Source organism: Clytia hemisphaerica, unplaced genomic scaffold (genome assembly GCF_902728285.1).
Source record: "Clytia hemisphaerica strain Z4C2 unplaced genomic scaffold, Clytia hemisphaerica genome assembly, whole genome shotgun sequence".
Taxonomy (NCBI): Eukaryota; Metazoa; Cnidaria; class Hydrozoa; order Leptothecata; family Clytiidae; genus Clytia; species Clytia hemisphaerica.
In genome coordinates, this window is record NW_027103918.1 from 714841 (window position 1) to 732285 (window position 17445).

Below are 17445 nucleotides of genomic sequence, written 5' to 3' on the forward strand. Positions count from 1 at the left end.
GATACAGAAGCTCACAAACAACTAGGGTTTTTTACAACCTGTGTTTTAAATTCATTAGCAATCCCTACAGGGCTTTTTGGACCTACCCTGGTGGAGGTCCTATAAATTAACCCATGTTCTATTTCTATTTCTATTTGGTTGAGTTGCAGGAGGCTTTGAGGCCTATTTTCGCAACTATAGGCGCTTTCAATGAGCGCCCCGTCAGCACCCTTGGACTGACTACCCAATTCCCCTCACATGGCATGGGTTGACCCGGGTGAAGGTTCATTCACTTGCCAAGTGAACCGCTGCGAGTAGGAATCTAGCCTCAGCCGCCTGTGCAGCAACCAAGGTCAATGACCACTACCACAGCGCCTTTGGTTCGCCAGTTCGTGCAAATACAATGATTTATTTTTGCGATTTACATTTCAAAAATCTTTCACGTGACCAATTCCATAATTTGAATAATTGCAATTGGCCATAAAAATATAATAAGTTGAATTACTGTAAGTTGAATTTCTGCCAAAATCTCTTCTTAAGGAAATTTAGCTCAAGAAGGACACATACGTAGCAAGGCACAAAAGATTCCGTAAGTTGAATTACTTTAGCGCAGATTTAATTTGGCAATCTCATTTAGTAAATTCATGAAACAAGTGCGCCAATAACTATGGAGCTAACAAAAATATATATGGCAAATGCTGGTTGATAAGATTGTGTGGTCGGTGTTACAAAAGGGAGATCTAACACTTAACAGCTGATGCAAGAATTTATGCAAGAAACAATTTTACAATTCCCCAAACATTTGACTCTGAATTTGGCAACAAAACTCGAACTTTTTTGTCTTATGGAGAAACACCAGTCTTCTCCACTTAGCTTGGGGCAACCAAATATCACAATGGAATTGGCACAAAAATTGTTATCGCTTCAAACGTTGCAAATCTTTTAAATCTTGTTGACCTTCCAACCCTTGATTTTAAGAAATTTATTTTTATTATACCGACTAACCGACTAATTTTTTCTAAAGGTTTTCCTGTAGAACGAAAAAATTAATTTGTCTTGCCTAATGGAACATGGTAAGACATGATAAAACTCAATTAGATCTATAAATTGTGATAATACTCAGTTTATGTTTTTCCCTTGTGTTCGACAATCGACCAAGTTTTACAAGTAAATCAGTTGGGGAATTCAGGTTATAGCCTTTGGGATGAATTTTGAATGAGTGTGATGACTAGCTATGTAGTTCAAGTAACCCATCATATCTTTTTCTTTTTAGATGAATATATAAAAGTTTAGACAAGAAGAACATTTTTCTTTCGACTATTGGTAATTTTTGAATTATTTGTTGTTTTTTTCAAAACGAAATTCAATTAGTTTGATCATATTAAGTGTAAATTAAGTGCAAATTACTGTTGACACCTGGAACTTATAAATTGTTTCTTGTTGTATATGATCCAAAAATCGGTTGTGGAGCTGTGTGGAGCCCCACTTTAGACTGTCTAGGGGAGGCATTGTTGCTTGGATAATGTACACATTATACCTTAATGAGGGGACCCGTCCATATTCATTTAACAACGCATAACGTCAAATTGACGTTATCTTCTGAACCCCCCACCCCCACAGATAACGTCAAGCGATGTATACCAAAAGTTGTCACCATTTTTTCATCAAAGTTTTCCCATTGCAAAGTCTGTACTTGGTTGTTCCCGTGCGTGTATGTGTTCTTTTAACTAATAACCTTTATTTAAAAAGAAACTGATAGCTCCACTTAGCGTTAGGTCCGTGCCGTGCTTTAGGCGTACCACCTTCTTTGCCCATTTGTGCGATGTGGTTTGCTCGATAGCACAAACAATAAAAATATTATGTAATGATATCATAGTGCGAACCAATGGGATTATGCGAGCAAATTTTCATGTAATTCATGCACAAATATATTTTCAACAGCTTAAAAAGTATATTGTGGTTGGTGGTAACAAATTATTCGCAATTTTCACAAAAAGGTATACCTTTGATTTCTTACAAACTCAAACCTAACTTTTGAAAAAACCCCACCCCCTCATAAACGTCAAAACGTTTTGCGTTGTCAAATAAATATGGACGGCTCCCCTAAGGGAAGAGATTTTTGTGGAACAATTTTTCCTGGAATTTAATTTTATGGTTTTTTTTTAATTCAATTCCGTACAACACATTTATTGTTAGGATTTAAAAAATCACCTCTAAAATTTGTCTATTTAGGGCAAAATAGGCCATACTGTAAACAAAAAATTCTCTTGACTGCAAAATTAACCTCTGCAAAAGTTCCAATTTTTGTGTTGAGAAAATGAGAGATCTTGACCCTACATCAGGAATGAATTGAATCAATTAACCCCTTAGAATTTAGATTGCTGTTGTTCTTTTTGAAGGTTTTTGATGCCCTAAAAACAAACCATTTTGACTTAAACCTTCTCTTCTGTTTGAGTAGAAAAGAACAAAAAATATGAGAGATTATAATGGCCCCTTTTTTGCAAATCTGTGAGATTTTTCTATACCCTTATCAGGAACAAAACGAGTATTTGATAAAATAATTTGATAACTGTTACAAATTCATTGACTTTTCAGGATTTCAAAATGCCACTGTTTGGTTCCTCGAAGAAAAGTCCATCTGAAGTGGTGAAGATCATTTCTGAGAGTTTTCAAGTTTTGGACACCGATTCGAAAGGCAAGAAGGCTGAAAAGGTAACAAATTAACAATGTCACCTCTACAGTAACAGTTAAACTTGTTCTTCTTTAAAAATTTTGAAAGTAACATCATCTGTACTAGATTTTTTGGACCTACCTGGAGGTCCTATAAATTAATAACCGTTCTTCATTCGTTCATCTGATGATTTGCACAAAGAACCAAAATGGTAAACCCTCAAATGTGAAAAAGCCTGATTTTGGAAAAAAAGTTTTTTGTCAATTTGGGCCAAAAAATGGCTAAAAATATGTATTTTTTGGATCATTAATTTTTTTGCATGAAAGTAGGGTACCAGCATAGGTAAAAGTGGATGTGCGATGGTTTGAGTTTTCTAGAGACTTCTTATTAAGCTGTGCATTTTTGTCAATATTAAATCAATATTTAAAAAATGTTACTATAAATAGATCAAAAATTTTATTTAGCTAATATTGCTGAATGTAAGGTAAAAAATTGAATTTAAATGATGTTCAAATTCTTGAAAGTGCTCCATTGTTCGATTATTGCGCGAGAGTTGATTTTAATTAAATATTTCAATTTAACTCCCCCTTCCAATCAATATTCAACAATAGAAATAAAAACTATTGATAATACTTTCATTCTTTTTTTCTCCAAGAAAAAATTTCTTTTCTTTAACACACGGTGGTCAAAATAGGCTTTTTTATTACCACTTACTTAATGACTTAAATCCATTATCCTGTTCTTTATCATTCTTATAGCCTTAGAATAATTTTTTTGGCCATAAATATTTTTCAAACTATTTTCCAAAAAAAATCAAAAAATTTTTTGAAAAAAAAGTCATCACGTGACCGAAAAATACGTCATCAAAATTTAAACGAAAATTTGAAGTTGGTATCATGCTTAAAGCAACATTTTCAAACGATAGATCTCGACGAGTAGTGCTTAAAAATGGGGTCACTTTTAATTTCAGCTTTTGTTTAACTCAAGAAATTTAGAATTAAAGGTATGACCTTATATGGTAAAAAAACGAATTGCAGAGTTTAAACTGTATGTTCCCGATATACTTAAAAGCTGAAAACTGACATGAAGCAAGTTATGGTTAAAATGAAATTTTCTATCTTGAGACTTACTGAATTTGGACCTTTAATTTTCTGCTAGGTCTGATTTTTTACCAAAGACGGGGGTAAAAATGAGGGTTTCCCGTTTTTAAAAATCGGGAAATCGGGAAATCTAAAAATTTTCAAGACAAAAATTTTTCTTTTATTATTTTGAATTTACTTACCAAGTTTGAAGGCATTTTGATGATTCTACAAGGCTCTGTAAACCTAAACATAATTCGCTGTGTGACGTCACAGGCTTAGTCTATGTGGGCAAAATACAGCTACTTTTTACCACCGTGACAAAGTGCAAGCAATATTACCTACGATTTTGAGCAATTGTAAGAGCCCAAATTTTAATAGATCAATGTCCTATAATTGAATATAATTTAGATTATTGATAAATGTAGTAAGGACACTATCAATTTTATCCATATATAGTAACAGTTTTTTTAATATTGATTTAATATAGACAAGTGTACAAGCAGGTACAAGGGCGTTAAATAAAAGCTTTTTTATTCATTTTTCAAAATTCTTTTTTAATAGTGTTGATAGCTTCTCCCAATAGATACGCTTTCATTATAATTTCCAAATTATTTTCTCAAAAAATTTTATTATCAGGTAGGTCCATAAAAGTATAACTTGTTACTTTACTTTTGTTATAGGCACACGAGGATATCTCAAAACAAATTCAAACATGTAAAAATATGATAATTGGAAATGGTATTATTTTTATTTTTTTCAGGTCATATCTTTTTCTAGCATGTATTATTGGCCGAAAACTTTTAAATGAGTTTTTTTCGTCCTAAAAATTTTGTTACACTAAATTTTGCAAATACCCTACCCTTTGTAATTTATCTTTTGAATTTTTTTTTTCAGACCAACCTGACAATCAATCAGAATTAGTTGCCCAATTAGCCCAAGAATTCTATAATAACAACGTATTCCTCATCTTAATCACAAACCTGGAAAGGCTGGATTTTGAGGTACATCTAATAAGAATTTCTATTTATTAATAAGAACAACTGAATTTCTACCAATGGGTTTTTGGACCTACCTCAAACAAAGGTCTTGGAAATTAACCACTGTCTGTCCGTCTGCTACTAGCTTTTCTCAGGATTGACTGAAATGTGACGGCACCCGATTTAAACAAAAGTATTTCGGGCAAATTTAGGTCAAAAAAGTCCAAAAAATCGGGTTTTAAGTACATCCACAATTGTCTCATTTAATGGGAAATGGTAATCCTTTTTATAAAATGTGGACTTACAGATTTTCGAGAAAAATGTTTAGGCAAATTTTGGCCAAATAATTTCGGACTTTTTTCAAAATTTTCTATAACTTTAAGGGAACTAATTTTCGTATGAACTAATTTTGGCTGTTGTTAATTTTGCGGTACAAGGGTACGGAATTTTTGCATTTTTCGGAACTAATTTTTGTGGTTGACATGCATTTTTTTATGAAATCCTTTTATATTCCTAGGGGGGGTTTTGAGGATTTTTACTAAAAATTGCATTTCGCAGAACTAATTTTGGCGGTAGGCACCCAAAAACACAAAAAATTAGATTGCGTGAAAATTAGTTCCCTTAAGGTATATTTTCTTGAGGTGCTTCTTTACAGAAAAGGAAAGATTGTTTATGCTCAAAAGTTAGCATTTTTTTTATTTCCAGTTGTTGTTTTATGTTGGGCTCCTTACCTCTAAAACAAATTTTTTCAAGCTCTCTGAAACAAGTTTTTTCACATTTCCAAGCTTCTATTTTGCAGATAAGACTAATGCAAACTTTCTCTTTTTTTCAGGCACGTAAAGATGTTGCTCAAATCTTTGGTGCTTTGTTAAGAAGAGTGATTGGTGCTCGTGCACCCACTGTTGATTTTATCCACAATCAAAATGAAGTCCTTTTTACGCTACTAAAAGGGTATGTATGCATTTGATAATTTTTGTTGACAAACAATGTAGGTACACAACTCATGTTGACTTAAAACCCTCCAAACCCAGGAGACATGTATATACGGTTTGAATTTGCTAATTTACCTAGTCCCAAACATAAGGCTTTAACTCCTGATCACTTGATTTAAAAGGGCATAAACTTTAATGCAAAAGTGTAAACTTACCTTTTTAATGGTACGAAAACCATTCTCTAACTCTCAACGTACAAGCTTTTATGTCAATTTGAAATTAAGGATTTCAAAGAAAAGGGTTGTGCTCATGTTGGAGGCGGTGAAAGTCGTATATAGTTTTTTGATTTGAAAAATGCTGTCAACCTAGACAATGCACAGAAATAAACTCATTTTGAATGAGCACTGTTGAAAAGAAGCAAATAGTAATACAATATATAGTAATATAACCTTCAAAAATTGTTCCAATAAAAGTGGTAAAAAAATTCATATCTCAAGAACGGTTGTTTTCTTGTATTTTTCACGAGGGACTTTATTTTCTTTATAGATATGAGACACCAGAAATAGCTGTCAACGCAGGAATGATTCTACGAGAATGTATTCGTTACGAGCCTCTGGCTGCTCTCATAATCAGATCCCCTAAATTTTATAACTTATTTAATTACGTGGAATTATCAACTTTCGATGTGGCCTCAGATGCCTTCAGTACATTCAAGGTAAACACATAGTTATCTCTTAATCAATTTGCAAAAAGACAACAAATAAAAAATGTTATCTCATAATCAGCAACCCCCAACCTAATTATTGTGATAGAGTCCCTACCTTCATTAGCAAAGTTGAGGGTCAATCAATAAAGTGGCTTTTTTTAAACCTTTACTCTTTTTTTGAACCTTTACTCTTTTGTTCTATGTTCTTTTGTTACGTTTGTTTGTTTGCATTGATCTATTTTCTCAAGCTTTCATTCGCCTTCCAGTTTGTTTATTTGCAAAAAGCACCCTTGGACCTTCTGGTTGCGCAGGCCCTAGATATCGCAAGGCTCAAATTTATGAAAACTTAAGAATAACCATTTTATTAGATAAAAAGATACTACATCAAATTTTTACTATATTATTATATTCTTCTTATTGCTAGGATCTTCTGACACGTCACAAAATGGCCAGTTCCAAATTTCTTGAAGATGAGTATGAAAGGTAACAAACAAAAGGATGGGTGTTTTTCATTTTCAGATAATTTGTAAGATTTAGCAATTCTAAGAAGAAAACCACTACTTACACCATATTTCGAAAATGTCGTAATTAAAAGTTATTAACAAAAAAAATACTTTTTAGAATGATCAATCTCATGAACCTTTTCTGTGATAATGTTTTTACTTTGTTGACATTCGCAAAAAGGGAAAAATCGTTTGATGTTGGAATATCCTCATTTTGGGTTGAATACTGAATGAGTACAAGTGAATTTTCATTTCACTTTTTCATGATCGAAATGAATCATGGGTAATTAGGACTGATTTCATTCCAGTGGTTAATGTGTGTGTTGAAGGGCTTCAGGTCTTAAGCTCTAGGTGCGTGTTTATATAATGGTTATGTGTGGTGTATGTTAGTCATGATTAAGTGACTATCTGCCCAAGAAAGAGTAGAAGAGTTGAACGCTGTAAAAGATGGATTGTACATGCATGAAGTAAGAAGGAAAATCAGAACATGAACTGGACAATAAAAAGGAGCCTCGTTGCACCCAATAACGGCATCCTGATACAAAAACCTACGGACATACAGGAAGATGTTTTTTGAGAGTGTTGATCTTGATTACCCATGATTCCTTTGGACCGTTAAAAGGCTTTGCGAAATTCTGACGCTGTTTGGGTATAACTTTTTATTGCAACAATTTCAAATTATGGTGCAAGCAAAAGTTCTTCCCAGAATTAGCTGCTCTATTATAATATATATAAATGTGAAAATCTGCTGGTCACCCCTTTTTAACTTTCAGCATTCTATTTTTAATACAGTGTTTTTTTTTCAAAAATTGATTTGATTTTTTCTTTCAGTTCTTTGGATGTTATAGAGTTTTGTTAGACTCTGAAAAGTATGTGACAAAACGCCAATCTTTGAAAGTATGTCAAATATTATTTTATATTACTGTTTGTTAGTTTTAAGAGAGTGGAATATTTCCTCTGATTCAAAAGTAGTTAAATCAAAAGAAAGTCACAGTTTTTTCTCTATATATTTATTCAGCGAAAACTTTTCTGTATAGATAATTATCATTAATGCTGCCTTTTACAAAAATTTTTTTCCTTACTCTTAGGTACCAAATAAGGGGGGGGGGATGGAAAAATTTCGAGATTTTAATAAACGGGTGGGACCTAATTGCCGGGGGGTTGGAAATTGTACCTCTGAAATCCCAAAAAGTAAGGTAAATTTAGGCTAAAATTAGTCTATTTGGAGCAAAATAAGGGGCCTTCTCTTTGACAACTAAAAATGTTCTTGAAAATTGATAAACGGGGGTGGGAGGGGTCCTAATAAGGTCCGGGGGAGTCGAAAAATTAACAAGCGGAGGAGGGTGCGTTTATTTGGAACTTAAGAGTTATTTGAAATCAAATTTGTGTAATGTGTTCTCCTTTTCAGCTATTAGGAGAGCTGTTACTTAGAGTTGATCGACACAACTTTGTAGTGATGACGAAATATATAAGCAATCCGGAAAACTTAAAATTAATGATGAATATGTTGAGAGATAAAAGTCCGAATATCCAGTTTGAAGCTTTCCATGTTTTCAAGGTACCCAGTATTTTTGACTAACAGATTTCGTACCGCAAGTTCTTTTTTGTGGCTTAGACTGTTTGCTATTTATGTTCTGACTGCTAGCTTTCGATATATACAAGGATCAGATATTTTCAACTTAAACAAAAACTGATTTCAGAATTTTCTCTTTGTTTGATAAATAATTAGATATTTAATTATATTACTACCAAATGAAGCTCAGTAACATGGCTTCTTTGTGTTTTTTATTAGGTCGGAATGTTCGAAGTTAGAATTTCTCTTAAAAAATACTCCCCTTTCATTTTTCAGGTGTTTGTGGCAAACCCCATCAAAACGCCTCCTATCTTAGATATCCTGCTTAAAAATAAAGAAAAGTTGGTAGAGTTTTTGATGCACTTTCACGCCGATAGGACGGGTATGTTTGTTTACTTTGCTATTAATAGGGAATCATTCAGAGAAACTGACTTCATTTTTCTATCAAGGAGGCTAAACCAAAAGTGTAAGTCAGTCCGTCTCACAGGCCTTTACAAAATCGCAGGTAGCTTAAAACCCGTTAGAAATCAAATAAATCCAGAAGCTTAAAAGTGCAGATGGGTAGTACCATCCCACAAAAATTTAGCTTTCCACTGCATTCACTAACCTCCCATACTTCGGACTCCCTCATTCCTATTCCTACAATACCGAGTTTATGTCGAATAATTGATGTACGGCTCTATGTCGCCTTTGCTCACATAAACAGACGACGGCATTTTGGTATTTTTACCGTCGTCGAACAAAGTTGACGGCGATTTCGGCCCCATGTCAACTTTGCTCTATACCGTCCCCCTCGATTTATCTCGAACACAGAAACTTGCTATTGTCTCCTCATAGCAGCAATTCACGTATTTATCTTTCTTCGTACCATGCAGAAGATGAGCAATTTAATGATGAAAAGACGTACCTCATCAAACAAATAAAAGAATTACAACCCGCCTCCGCCACAGCTGCAACGCCATCCGCCACAAATCAGATGGACCAAACGCCCGCCTCATAATGCAAAGAAAGCCCATTTTTATAGAATGTTATTCAATTATTAAATTCAAAAAACAAACCAAAATGAGCTCTGAGGATATTTGGTCAGCATAGAAAAATGCTGCCACGTTCATTAATTGATTGTACTCTAGATGATGATATCAATTATCACAGACTTAAATTATTATCCATTTTTTGAATAGTTTTGATTTTTGTTTATAATGAATTCTCGTAGTAGAAAGTATAGTTGGCTTTTTATATGGTTCGGTTTTTCCACTGGAAGCGTCCAGATTGGTTTACACTATGTACACAACAGACGTTGGGTGGTGGGCGGTGGGTGTTCGATGCAACAATCTGTTCTTTTCTTCTTCCCTCCCAATCTACTATCATATTTGCAATTTTACATATTGTATAATTTTTGCTATTGTAAATTTTTTTTCGTTTTTGTTTTATGTTGTTTTTTCGAGTGTTTTTATTTTTTTTCTTGGAATGAATATCAATGTGATTCTTTCCCTTCAGAGTGCCGTCATTTCTTTTCGAATTTCCTTCAAAATGCAGACATTTCTCTTCAAAATACCTTTCCAACTTCAACTTCAATGATTTTTCAACTTGGCTTCTTTTTGTAGTGATGATCACCTATATTTTATTCTATTTATTTATATTTTGTAGAATGCATAATACTAATAAAAAAAATTCAAATATTTCAATATCCATCGTCGGCGGTAGAAAAGGTAGGAGCTTGTTTTTAGTAATGATTTTGTTTTCGACCTCTTTAGTAACAGACTAGCCGTCACCCGGCGTCACACCCGCCGAGTAGAGTGTTGTTGAACATGACAAAAGCCCTTGGGATAGTGCATAATTATATCATTATTATTTTAAGTGCTGATTGCCAGAAATATTAGCCAAAAAGGGCAAATATCTGAAATGAAAGTAACAGAAATAATCTTGCCAAAACATGCAAGACCATTGGTTTGTTACAACCTTGTTATTTTCTCACCTGTCTCATTTTTTATTTCAGTTGGTAAAACGTCCTTGATCAAATGTCTAGCAAGTGGAGGAAAGAATTGTTGTCAATATGCTAAGGTATTGATTTATCGATTGCTTGAACGAGTTCTTCTTCAGTTTTAAAAGGAAAATCGTTGTCTTTTGGAATAGCCTGCAGAAAGTGCTGCAAAGGTTACAGAAACCTAATTCGTCGTTACTAGTTATAGTCCGATAGTACACCTCGCTGATTTTGTCTTAAGCAACTTCTTTTCTTACTTTTACAGCACACTTTGAAAGATGATTTTACGGCTCTCAATAGATTGTATCGATTCTATATCAATCAAATCACGAATAAGAAAGTAGAACAGATTCAATGAGAGATTGTAATCTAATCTCAAACAACATAACATTTAGTAGGTAGGTAGTATTCCATTTTTAGACATGAGGATCATACATTCTGGAAATGAATTAACATCGACATGGTACACGAAAAATACTGATACTGGTTTAACAATGAACTTCCATGCACTGGCACCGATCAAGTACAAGAAGTCCAATGTCACCGGGATAGTATATCGAATTCATCGTGCTTGCAGTACACCTGAAAATTTCAAATCAAGCATCGAAAAAGCAAAATCCATATTACGAAAGAATCAATATCCTCCTTCATTTTACGAACCACTTATTAAAAAGACCATTGAAAAGATCACAAAACCTCCGCAAACAGAAGAACAAAAGGATGAGGAACCAGAAATGAAAAAGTTTTTTTCTTCGATATCGAGGTAAAATTACCGAGCAGTTTCAACATTCATTAAAAAGGGTCGGTGCTCCAGTGAAAGTTATTTTAACGATACGAAAAATTAAAACGTTGTTGAAAACACCTGTTGGAAAAGAATACAAAAGTTGGGTAGTTTATCAGATAAATTGTTCACGCTGTCAGTCGTGTTATGTTGGGCAAACAGCCAGACATCTACTATCCCGTATTCGAGAGCACAGGAATGCTAATACACCAGTGGGAAGCCATTTTCGTAGCTGTAATGTTGAACTTAAAATGGATGATGTGAAAATAATTGCACAATCAGCTAAATCGGAATTTCATCTTATGGCCCTTGAGGCCTTATGCATTCAAGCCATTAAGCCTTCTTTAAACACAAAGGATGAGTTCAAAAGTAGAACGCTTGTCTTGAGAATTTGAATGGTCATGGGATAAAATGATCAATTATCATGGGATGATTGATCAATTATCACATGCCAGTTTTGAATTCTTACAACTGGCGTTTGAAAATTTGAGCTCATTCTTTGAGTTGAGCTGATATAGAGAGTATTTGACGTGTAAATACTGAAGTTTTTTAGCTAGCAGTTTTACTGTTTTTAACTTTTATCTTTATTTATTTTTTAGACCTGATGATGATACAAAAGTATCGAAATATATTGTCAAGTAAAATAAAAATAAAATGAAGTTACATCGTTGATATTTCACTTCTGAACATAACATTTAGCCAAACAAATCTGGCTCTGACTCTTTTCTGTTATAATGTCGGTGAGTAAGAGACCGATAACACCTACACACCTTCACATAACGTTATAAAGTGACACAACTATAAACTTTTTGTAAAACAAATGTTAATCGGAGCCAGATATTTTGTGACCGGGTAGAGATTTCGCCTTACAATCCATGGGTTGTGTGGATTCGGTCCCCAATCACCGCCAATTCGGTCCCCCTGAGTATCAGGGATTGAGTTTTCAAAGAGTATATCAACCTCTGAAGACCTAGGCTGCTGGCATCTAATGGATTTGTACTCCTTATACTATACTACCTGGAGTTTTGTAGAGGTCTACGATTCAGACCAATTGTAGAAATTTTGTCGCGCATGTGCCCATCTAATGACTGTAGAAAGAATCAAAGATGAAGAGCATATTAATATTACCATATTAATGTCTAGCAGACTGTATCAGTATGCAGTTTACTATTTACGAATTCCCCAAACCTCCAAGTGTAATTGAAATGAGGTTCTTTCAAAAATCGAAGGAAAATTTCTACATGATTCCCAAATGTATAACAGTAACAACCTCGTTCTCTGTATGTATCTATCAGTATTTTTATACTTACTGATAGTAGCTTTAGATATTACCCTGCCTTCATGGGGCGAGAAATTTTGGGCCATCTCTTAAATTTAATCGAATATTTCAATTTGGCTCGGGTTTATAGACTTCCAGGCTATATTATGAGGCTTATTGGACCATTTCTTAACTTTTTCTTAAGTCTCATGTTAAAACTCAGAGTTAAAACTCTACCCTTCCAACCTACTTTAGAGCACATACAAATCGATTGTGGTTTCAAAACTTTTGATCAAAGTTGATCTTTCAGGGGGTAAAAAGTTGAAATTTTCCTATTTTTCCGACCCTTCTTAGTGGGACTGAAATTTGATTTTCTGATTTTTCCGACCCTTAGAGTTAGCAGGACTTTGGAAGTCCAAAAAAGGTACCCTTAACTTAAGGGCGGCACATACTGCACAGGAAAAATTATGCAAATCACATGCTTGGGAAAACTGATTTCCGAGCATGTGATCCTGCAAAAAATCACATGCGTGTGAAAATGCAATTCACAAGCCATCTTTTCTCAACTTAAATGGAGTGTCTAAAATCACAAATAGGATTGTTTGTCTTTCTTAGAGAGAGAGAGGTTTAATACCCTAAAAGTAACTCACTTCTATTCTATTTAACAAGTGAGAAAAGATGGATTGTGAATTACATTTTCACACGCATGTGATTTTTTGCAGGATCACATGCTCGGAAATTGGTTTTCACACGCGGATTTTTTCCTGTGCTGTACCCTACCCTCCATTTGCCTAAGTACCCCCCCCCGGGAATTATAGATTTTTGGGGTGATATTTTATTAGGTAACAACCCAGTTCATAAACTTCAAGGTATAGAGGTACTTTAGAGCCCTAAGTGGATCTGCTGCTATTGGTAGCGAAAACTTAGGGTAAACTGTTAGGTTTTTGAAATTTGCCCTAAGTCACTTGAGTAAATTTTGACGAGGTGACTAAAATTAGGGCCGACTAGTAATTAAGGCCGACTAAGTTTTGGCCGGATAAGGTACCTAACTTACTTACTAGAGGGCGTCCTTTAGAAGAGTATTCCCAAAAGTCATCACGCAGAAAATAATTGCCTTTTCATTTCAGCAAATGGGGTTTTTAAATCACCAAAATAAATTCCGCCAAATTGCACCAAAATTGGTGAATGGGCTCATTCGCCAAAATTTCTTCTATTTTAAGGTCGTGTATTAATATTCTCAACATTCTCTCGAGTATCCAGAAAAAATCAGGGCGCCAATCAGAGAGGGCTGTAGAAAAATAAGATGGCGGACAAAGTTATGTGAAGTACAAAACTGCAAGCAAAAACGTGAAGTTTATTCGTCAAGACTCTGTTCGACTTCATATTTTCAACTGAATGTCAGCCAATCCCAATCAAATTTCTAACTTGGATATATTTTTAAATTAAATGCAAAACAAAATGAGTCACCAATTGGACCTGCAACAACAACAACCAACGCAAGCTACTGTGAGACCTGTACCACCTCCTCAACCACCACCCTCTATACAACTTCGCCCTCAAAATGCTGCATATGGACATTCTCCAACAACATTTACAGAACAAACCACACCCCCTTGTCAGATTCACCACCAACCCAGACACCAAAACATGAATAATGTCCTGAAGCCTGGAGAAAGTTTGTTCAACATTGACCCACCTGAATTTCGACAAAAAACCAAACACAACACAACGATCACCGAAAAAATTCTGCCAGATTCTCAACCACAACAACCATCACAATCCTCAAACACCAAAATTGACCAACAACCACCCACCAAAAATCCATTCCCATGTGACTTCTGCGAAAGAAGCTTCACCACAAAAAGTGGTAGAACTATCCATATGAAAAAGTGTAGGACAACACGTCCAACTTTCGCCACCACAGAAACCCTAGACCAATCAACTATTCCCAACCAGCCACCTGATACCTCTAACCAACCACCAACTTTTCACCCAGATCCAAGTTCCAACCAAACAGCAACCGTCACCAAAAACCCTCAGGAAAATGCTGAACACCAACCACAAATCGTCCCTCCTACCCAACAACCAACAAGTGAGCGTATCCCACAGAATTCAATATGGGGGAATCACCCATACGAGGACTTGTCACAGATAATGATCTCGTGCTATGAGGAAATTGTTTTCTTCCGAAAGAACCTTTTCTTATTACCCTCAGGGAAGGCTGGAAAGGATTACATCACTGAAATGAATAGACTTGTAAATTATTGGAACCAGAACTCTGCTAATCTTTCAAACATTGCTTTAAAAATGCTCATGTGTATGCCAGCCCTCCTTCTCCAAAAGCCTTGAGACGCCTTGAATTATGGAGGATAGGTGACTTTGAAAAGCTCATCAGAGAATCTAGAGAGATCCAAGCTCGCTTGAAAAGCACAAAGAATAATAAGTCCGACCACAACTTGACAAAGGAGTTCACCAAATATATGCTCCGGGGAAATATTCGCTCTGCTATAAGACTCCTTGAAAACTCAACTTCAAAAGGAGTTCTAAACCTAGACACTCATGTTAAGAACACTCTTTATGACCTTCACCCAACCGGCAAGGAACCAGATTTAGAAACACTTAATACTGCTGATATAATAGAGATTGACCCTATAGCTTTTGAACAGATTGACAGCTGTGCCATTCTATCTGCTGCCCTCAAAACGAAAGGAGCAGCTGGTCCGTCAGGCTTGGATGCAAACGGATGGCGGAGAATTTTAGCGTCAAGGAATTATGGTAAAGTGGGCGAGGAACTTCGATCTAGTTTACCAAATATGCTCAAGATTCTGTGTCGCCAATCTATTGACTCCAACTCAGCAGCTAGAGACATTGAAGGCTTCCTTGCCTGTAGACTGATTCCCCTTGACAAGGACCCTGGGATCAGACCCATAGGCATTGGAGAGGTTATACGCAGAATTTTTGGTAAAACTTTAATTTCTGTGGTAAAGGATGACATCATGAAAGCTGCTGGCTCCTTACAAGTATGTGCAGGGCAACAAGCAGGCTGTGAGGCAGCAGTTCATGCCATGAACAGTATCTTCGAAGAGGAAAATACCGACGCTATTCTCCTAGTGGATGCATCAAATGCATTCAATTCAATCAACCGCAAAGCCTTTCTCCATAACATTCAATCGTTATGCCCTGCCTTGTCAACCTATGTTCGGAACTGTTATTCTCGAAAATCACGTCTTTTTGTTGATGGGGGAATGGAAATCAAATCGGAAGAAGGTACCACCCAAGGAGACCCGCTAGCAATGCCTACCTATGCGATTGGTCTTTTACCCTTTCAAGAACTTCTTCAAGGAACATTTGAATGAATAAACTTTAGTGAAAAGTGTTGCTTTTGCCGATGACCTTGCTGGAGCTGGCAAACTACGCGATCTTCTACTATGGTGGAACACAATAGTTCGACTCGGTCCACTTTTTGGCTATCACCCCAAAGCCTCCAAATCTTGGCTCATTGTAAAAGATGAGGAAAGACTAACCGAAGCCATGCAAATTTTCTCTGGGACGGACGTCAAGATCACGTGCTCAGGTAAAAAATATTTAGGGGGGACGATTGGCGATGATGCCTTCAAATCGAATTACATCAAGGATCTTATATCGAAGTGGATTGAACAGATCAAGACCCTCAGTGACATTGCTAAGTCGCAACCGCAATGCGCCTATAGTGCTTTTGTAGGTGGCTTTGTGCATAAATTCACTTATCATCTCAGAGTACTTAGTGACATTCAGGAATATTTAACACCTTTAGACCACGCCATCGACAATTTTCTAATCCCTGCCCTTACAGAAGGTCATCACTGCAGTTTTGTCGAACGCAGACTACTTGCTCTACCAGTACGTTACGGAGGTCTGGGGATACCGATCCTTTCTGAAATTGCTGAACATGAATCTGAGAACTCAAGAAAGGTGAGCAAGGAACTAACAGAGAACATTATAGCTCAAAGAAAAGAATTCAGAGGAAACGACAACAAAGGAAAGTATACTATCATGAAGGAAAAGGAGGTGAGACATAAGAACTCCCTGAGCGAGATCCGAAATGAGCTGTCAACGGAGGAGAAGAAAGCCAACGATCTTGCCCAAGTTAAAGGGGCGTCCAACTGGCTTACCGCCAAACCACTAAAAAGTGAACACTTTGATCTCACCAAAAGAGAATTTTTCGATTCGATAGCCATCAGATACCGCTGGCAGCTAAAGCACCTACCTAGCATATGTGCATGTGGTAAAAGGTTCTCTATTGAACATGCTTTGTCTTGCCCCAAAGGTGGGTTCATTTACCAGCGCCATAATGAGATCCGGGACACGCTAGCCATGACGTTAAATGAGGTCACTAAGGATGTCACCATCGAACCACAGCTTGAACCAATCACTGGAGAGCATCTTGACCGGGGTGTAATCAAGGAAGATGGTGCCAGAGCTGACATAAGTGCAAGGGGATTCTGGACTAGAGGCCAGCGGGCATTTTTTGATGTTAGGGTATTTAATGCCTATGCCCAACGGTACTCTAGGATGAGTCCCACTTGTGCTTTTGAAGTGAATGAGAAAGAAAAGAAGAGACATTATAACCAACGTATCATTCAAGTTGATGGAGGTTCTTTTACACCTCTCATCTTTTCCACAAATGGAGGCGCAGGCAGGGAGGCTCAAATCTTCATCAAGGCTTTAGCTACTCTCTTATCCGAAAAGAGAGACGAACTTATGCAAATTACATTGAACTATCTGAGAACTAAGATCTCTTTTGCTCTTGCAAGGTCCACTGTTCTATGCATTCGAGGCAGTAGAATACCAAAGTCAAAGAACAATATTGTCCAAAATCCGGACATAAATATCACAGAAGCTATAAGCTATATTTGAAGCCATTTTTTGTGCTGTGGTTTTTTTTTGTTTTTTTGCTTTTGTCAAATTTCAATAATATTTTGACCTCAGGAAAATCATTGTATCATTTTAGGAGTAATCTATA

At 35.9% G+C, this 17445-nt stretch overlaps 2 protein-coding genes and 1 long non-coding RNA gene across 3 annotated transcripts; all 3 read left to right on the plus strand.

Moving 5' to 3' along the window:
• Positions 1-1252: 1252 nt before the first annotated feature.
• On the plus strand, positions 1253-9919 carry LOC136809617 (calcium-binding protein 39-like). The gene is made up of 12 exons (XM_067066159.1): positions 1253-1302; positions 2575-2691; positions 4413-4470; positions 4627-4733; positions 5542-5660; positions 6188-6356; positions 6772-6830; position 7272; positions 7682-7747; positions 8259-8408; positions 8700-8805; positions 9299-9919. Exons 2-12 carry the CDS (start codon positions 2584-2586, stop codon positions 9421-9423), a joined length of 1068 nt encoding a protein of 355 aa, XP_066922260.1. The 5' UTR covers positions 1253-1302; positions 2575-2583; the 3' UTR covers positions 9424-9919.
• A 52-nt stretch (positions 9920-9971) lies between these two features.
• LOC136809618 (uncharacterized) lies at positions 9972-11590 on the plus strand. Its single transcript, XR_010846996.1, has 3 exons — positions 9972-10132; positions 10420-10484; positions 10670-11590. It is a non-coding gene; the product is annotated as an uncharacterized lncRNA (long non-coding RNA).
• Positions 11591-15455: 3865 nt separating this feature from the next.
• LOC136809665 (uncharacterized) lies at positions 15456-17424 on the plus strand. Its single transcript, XM_067066209.1, has 2 exons — positions 15456-15710; positions 15811-17424. The coding sequence occupies exons 1-2, from the start codon at positions 15509-15511 to the stop codon at positions 17337-17339; spliced, it is 1731 nt and encodes a 576-aa protein (XP_066922310.1). The 5' UTR covers positions 15456-15508; the 3' UTR covers positions 17340-17424.
• Positions 17425-17445: the final 21 nt, after the last annotated feature.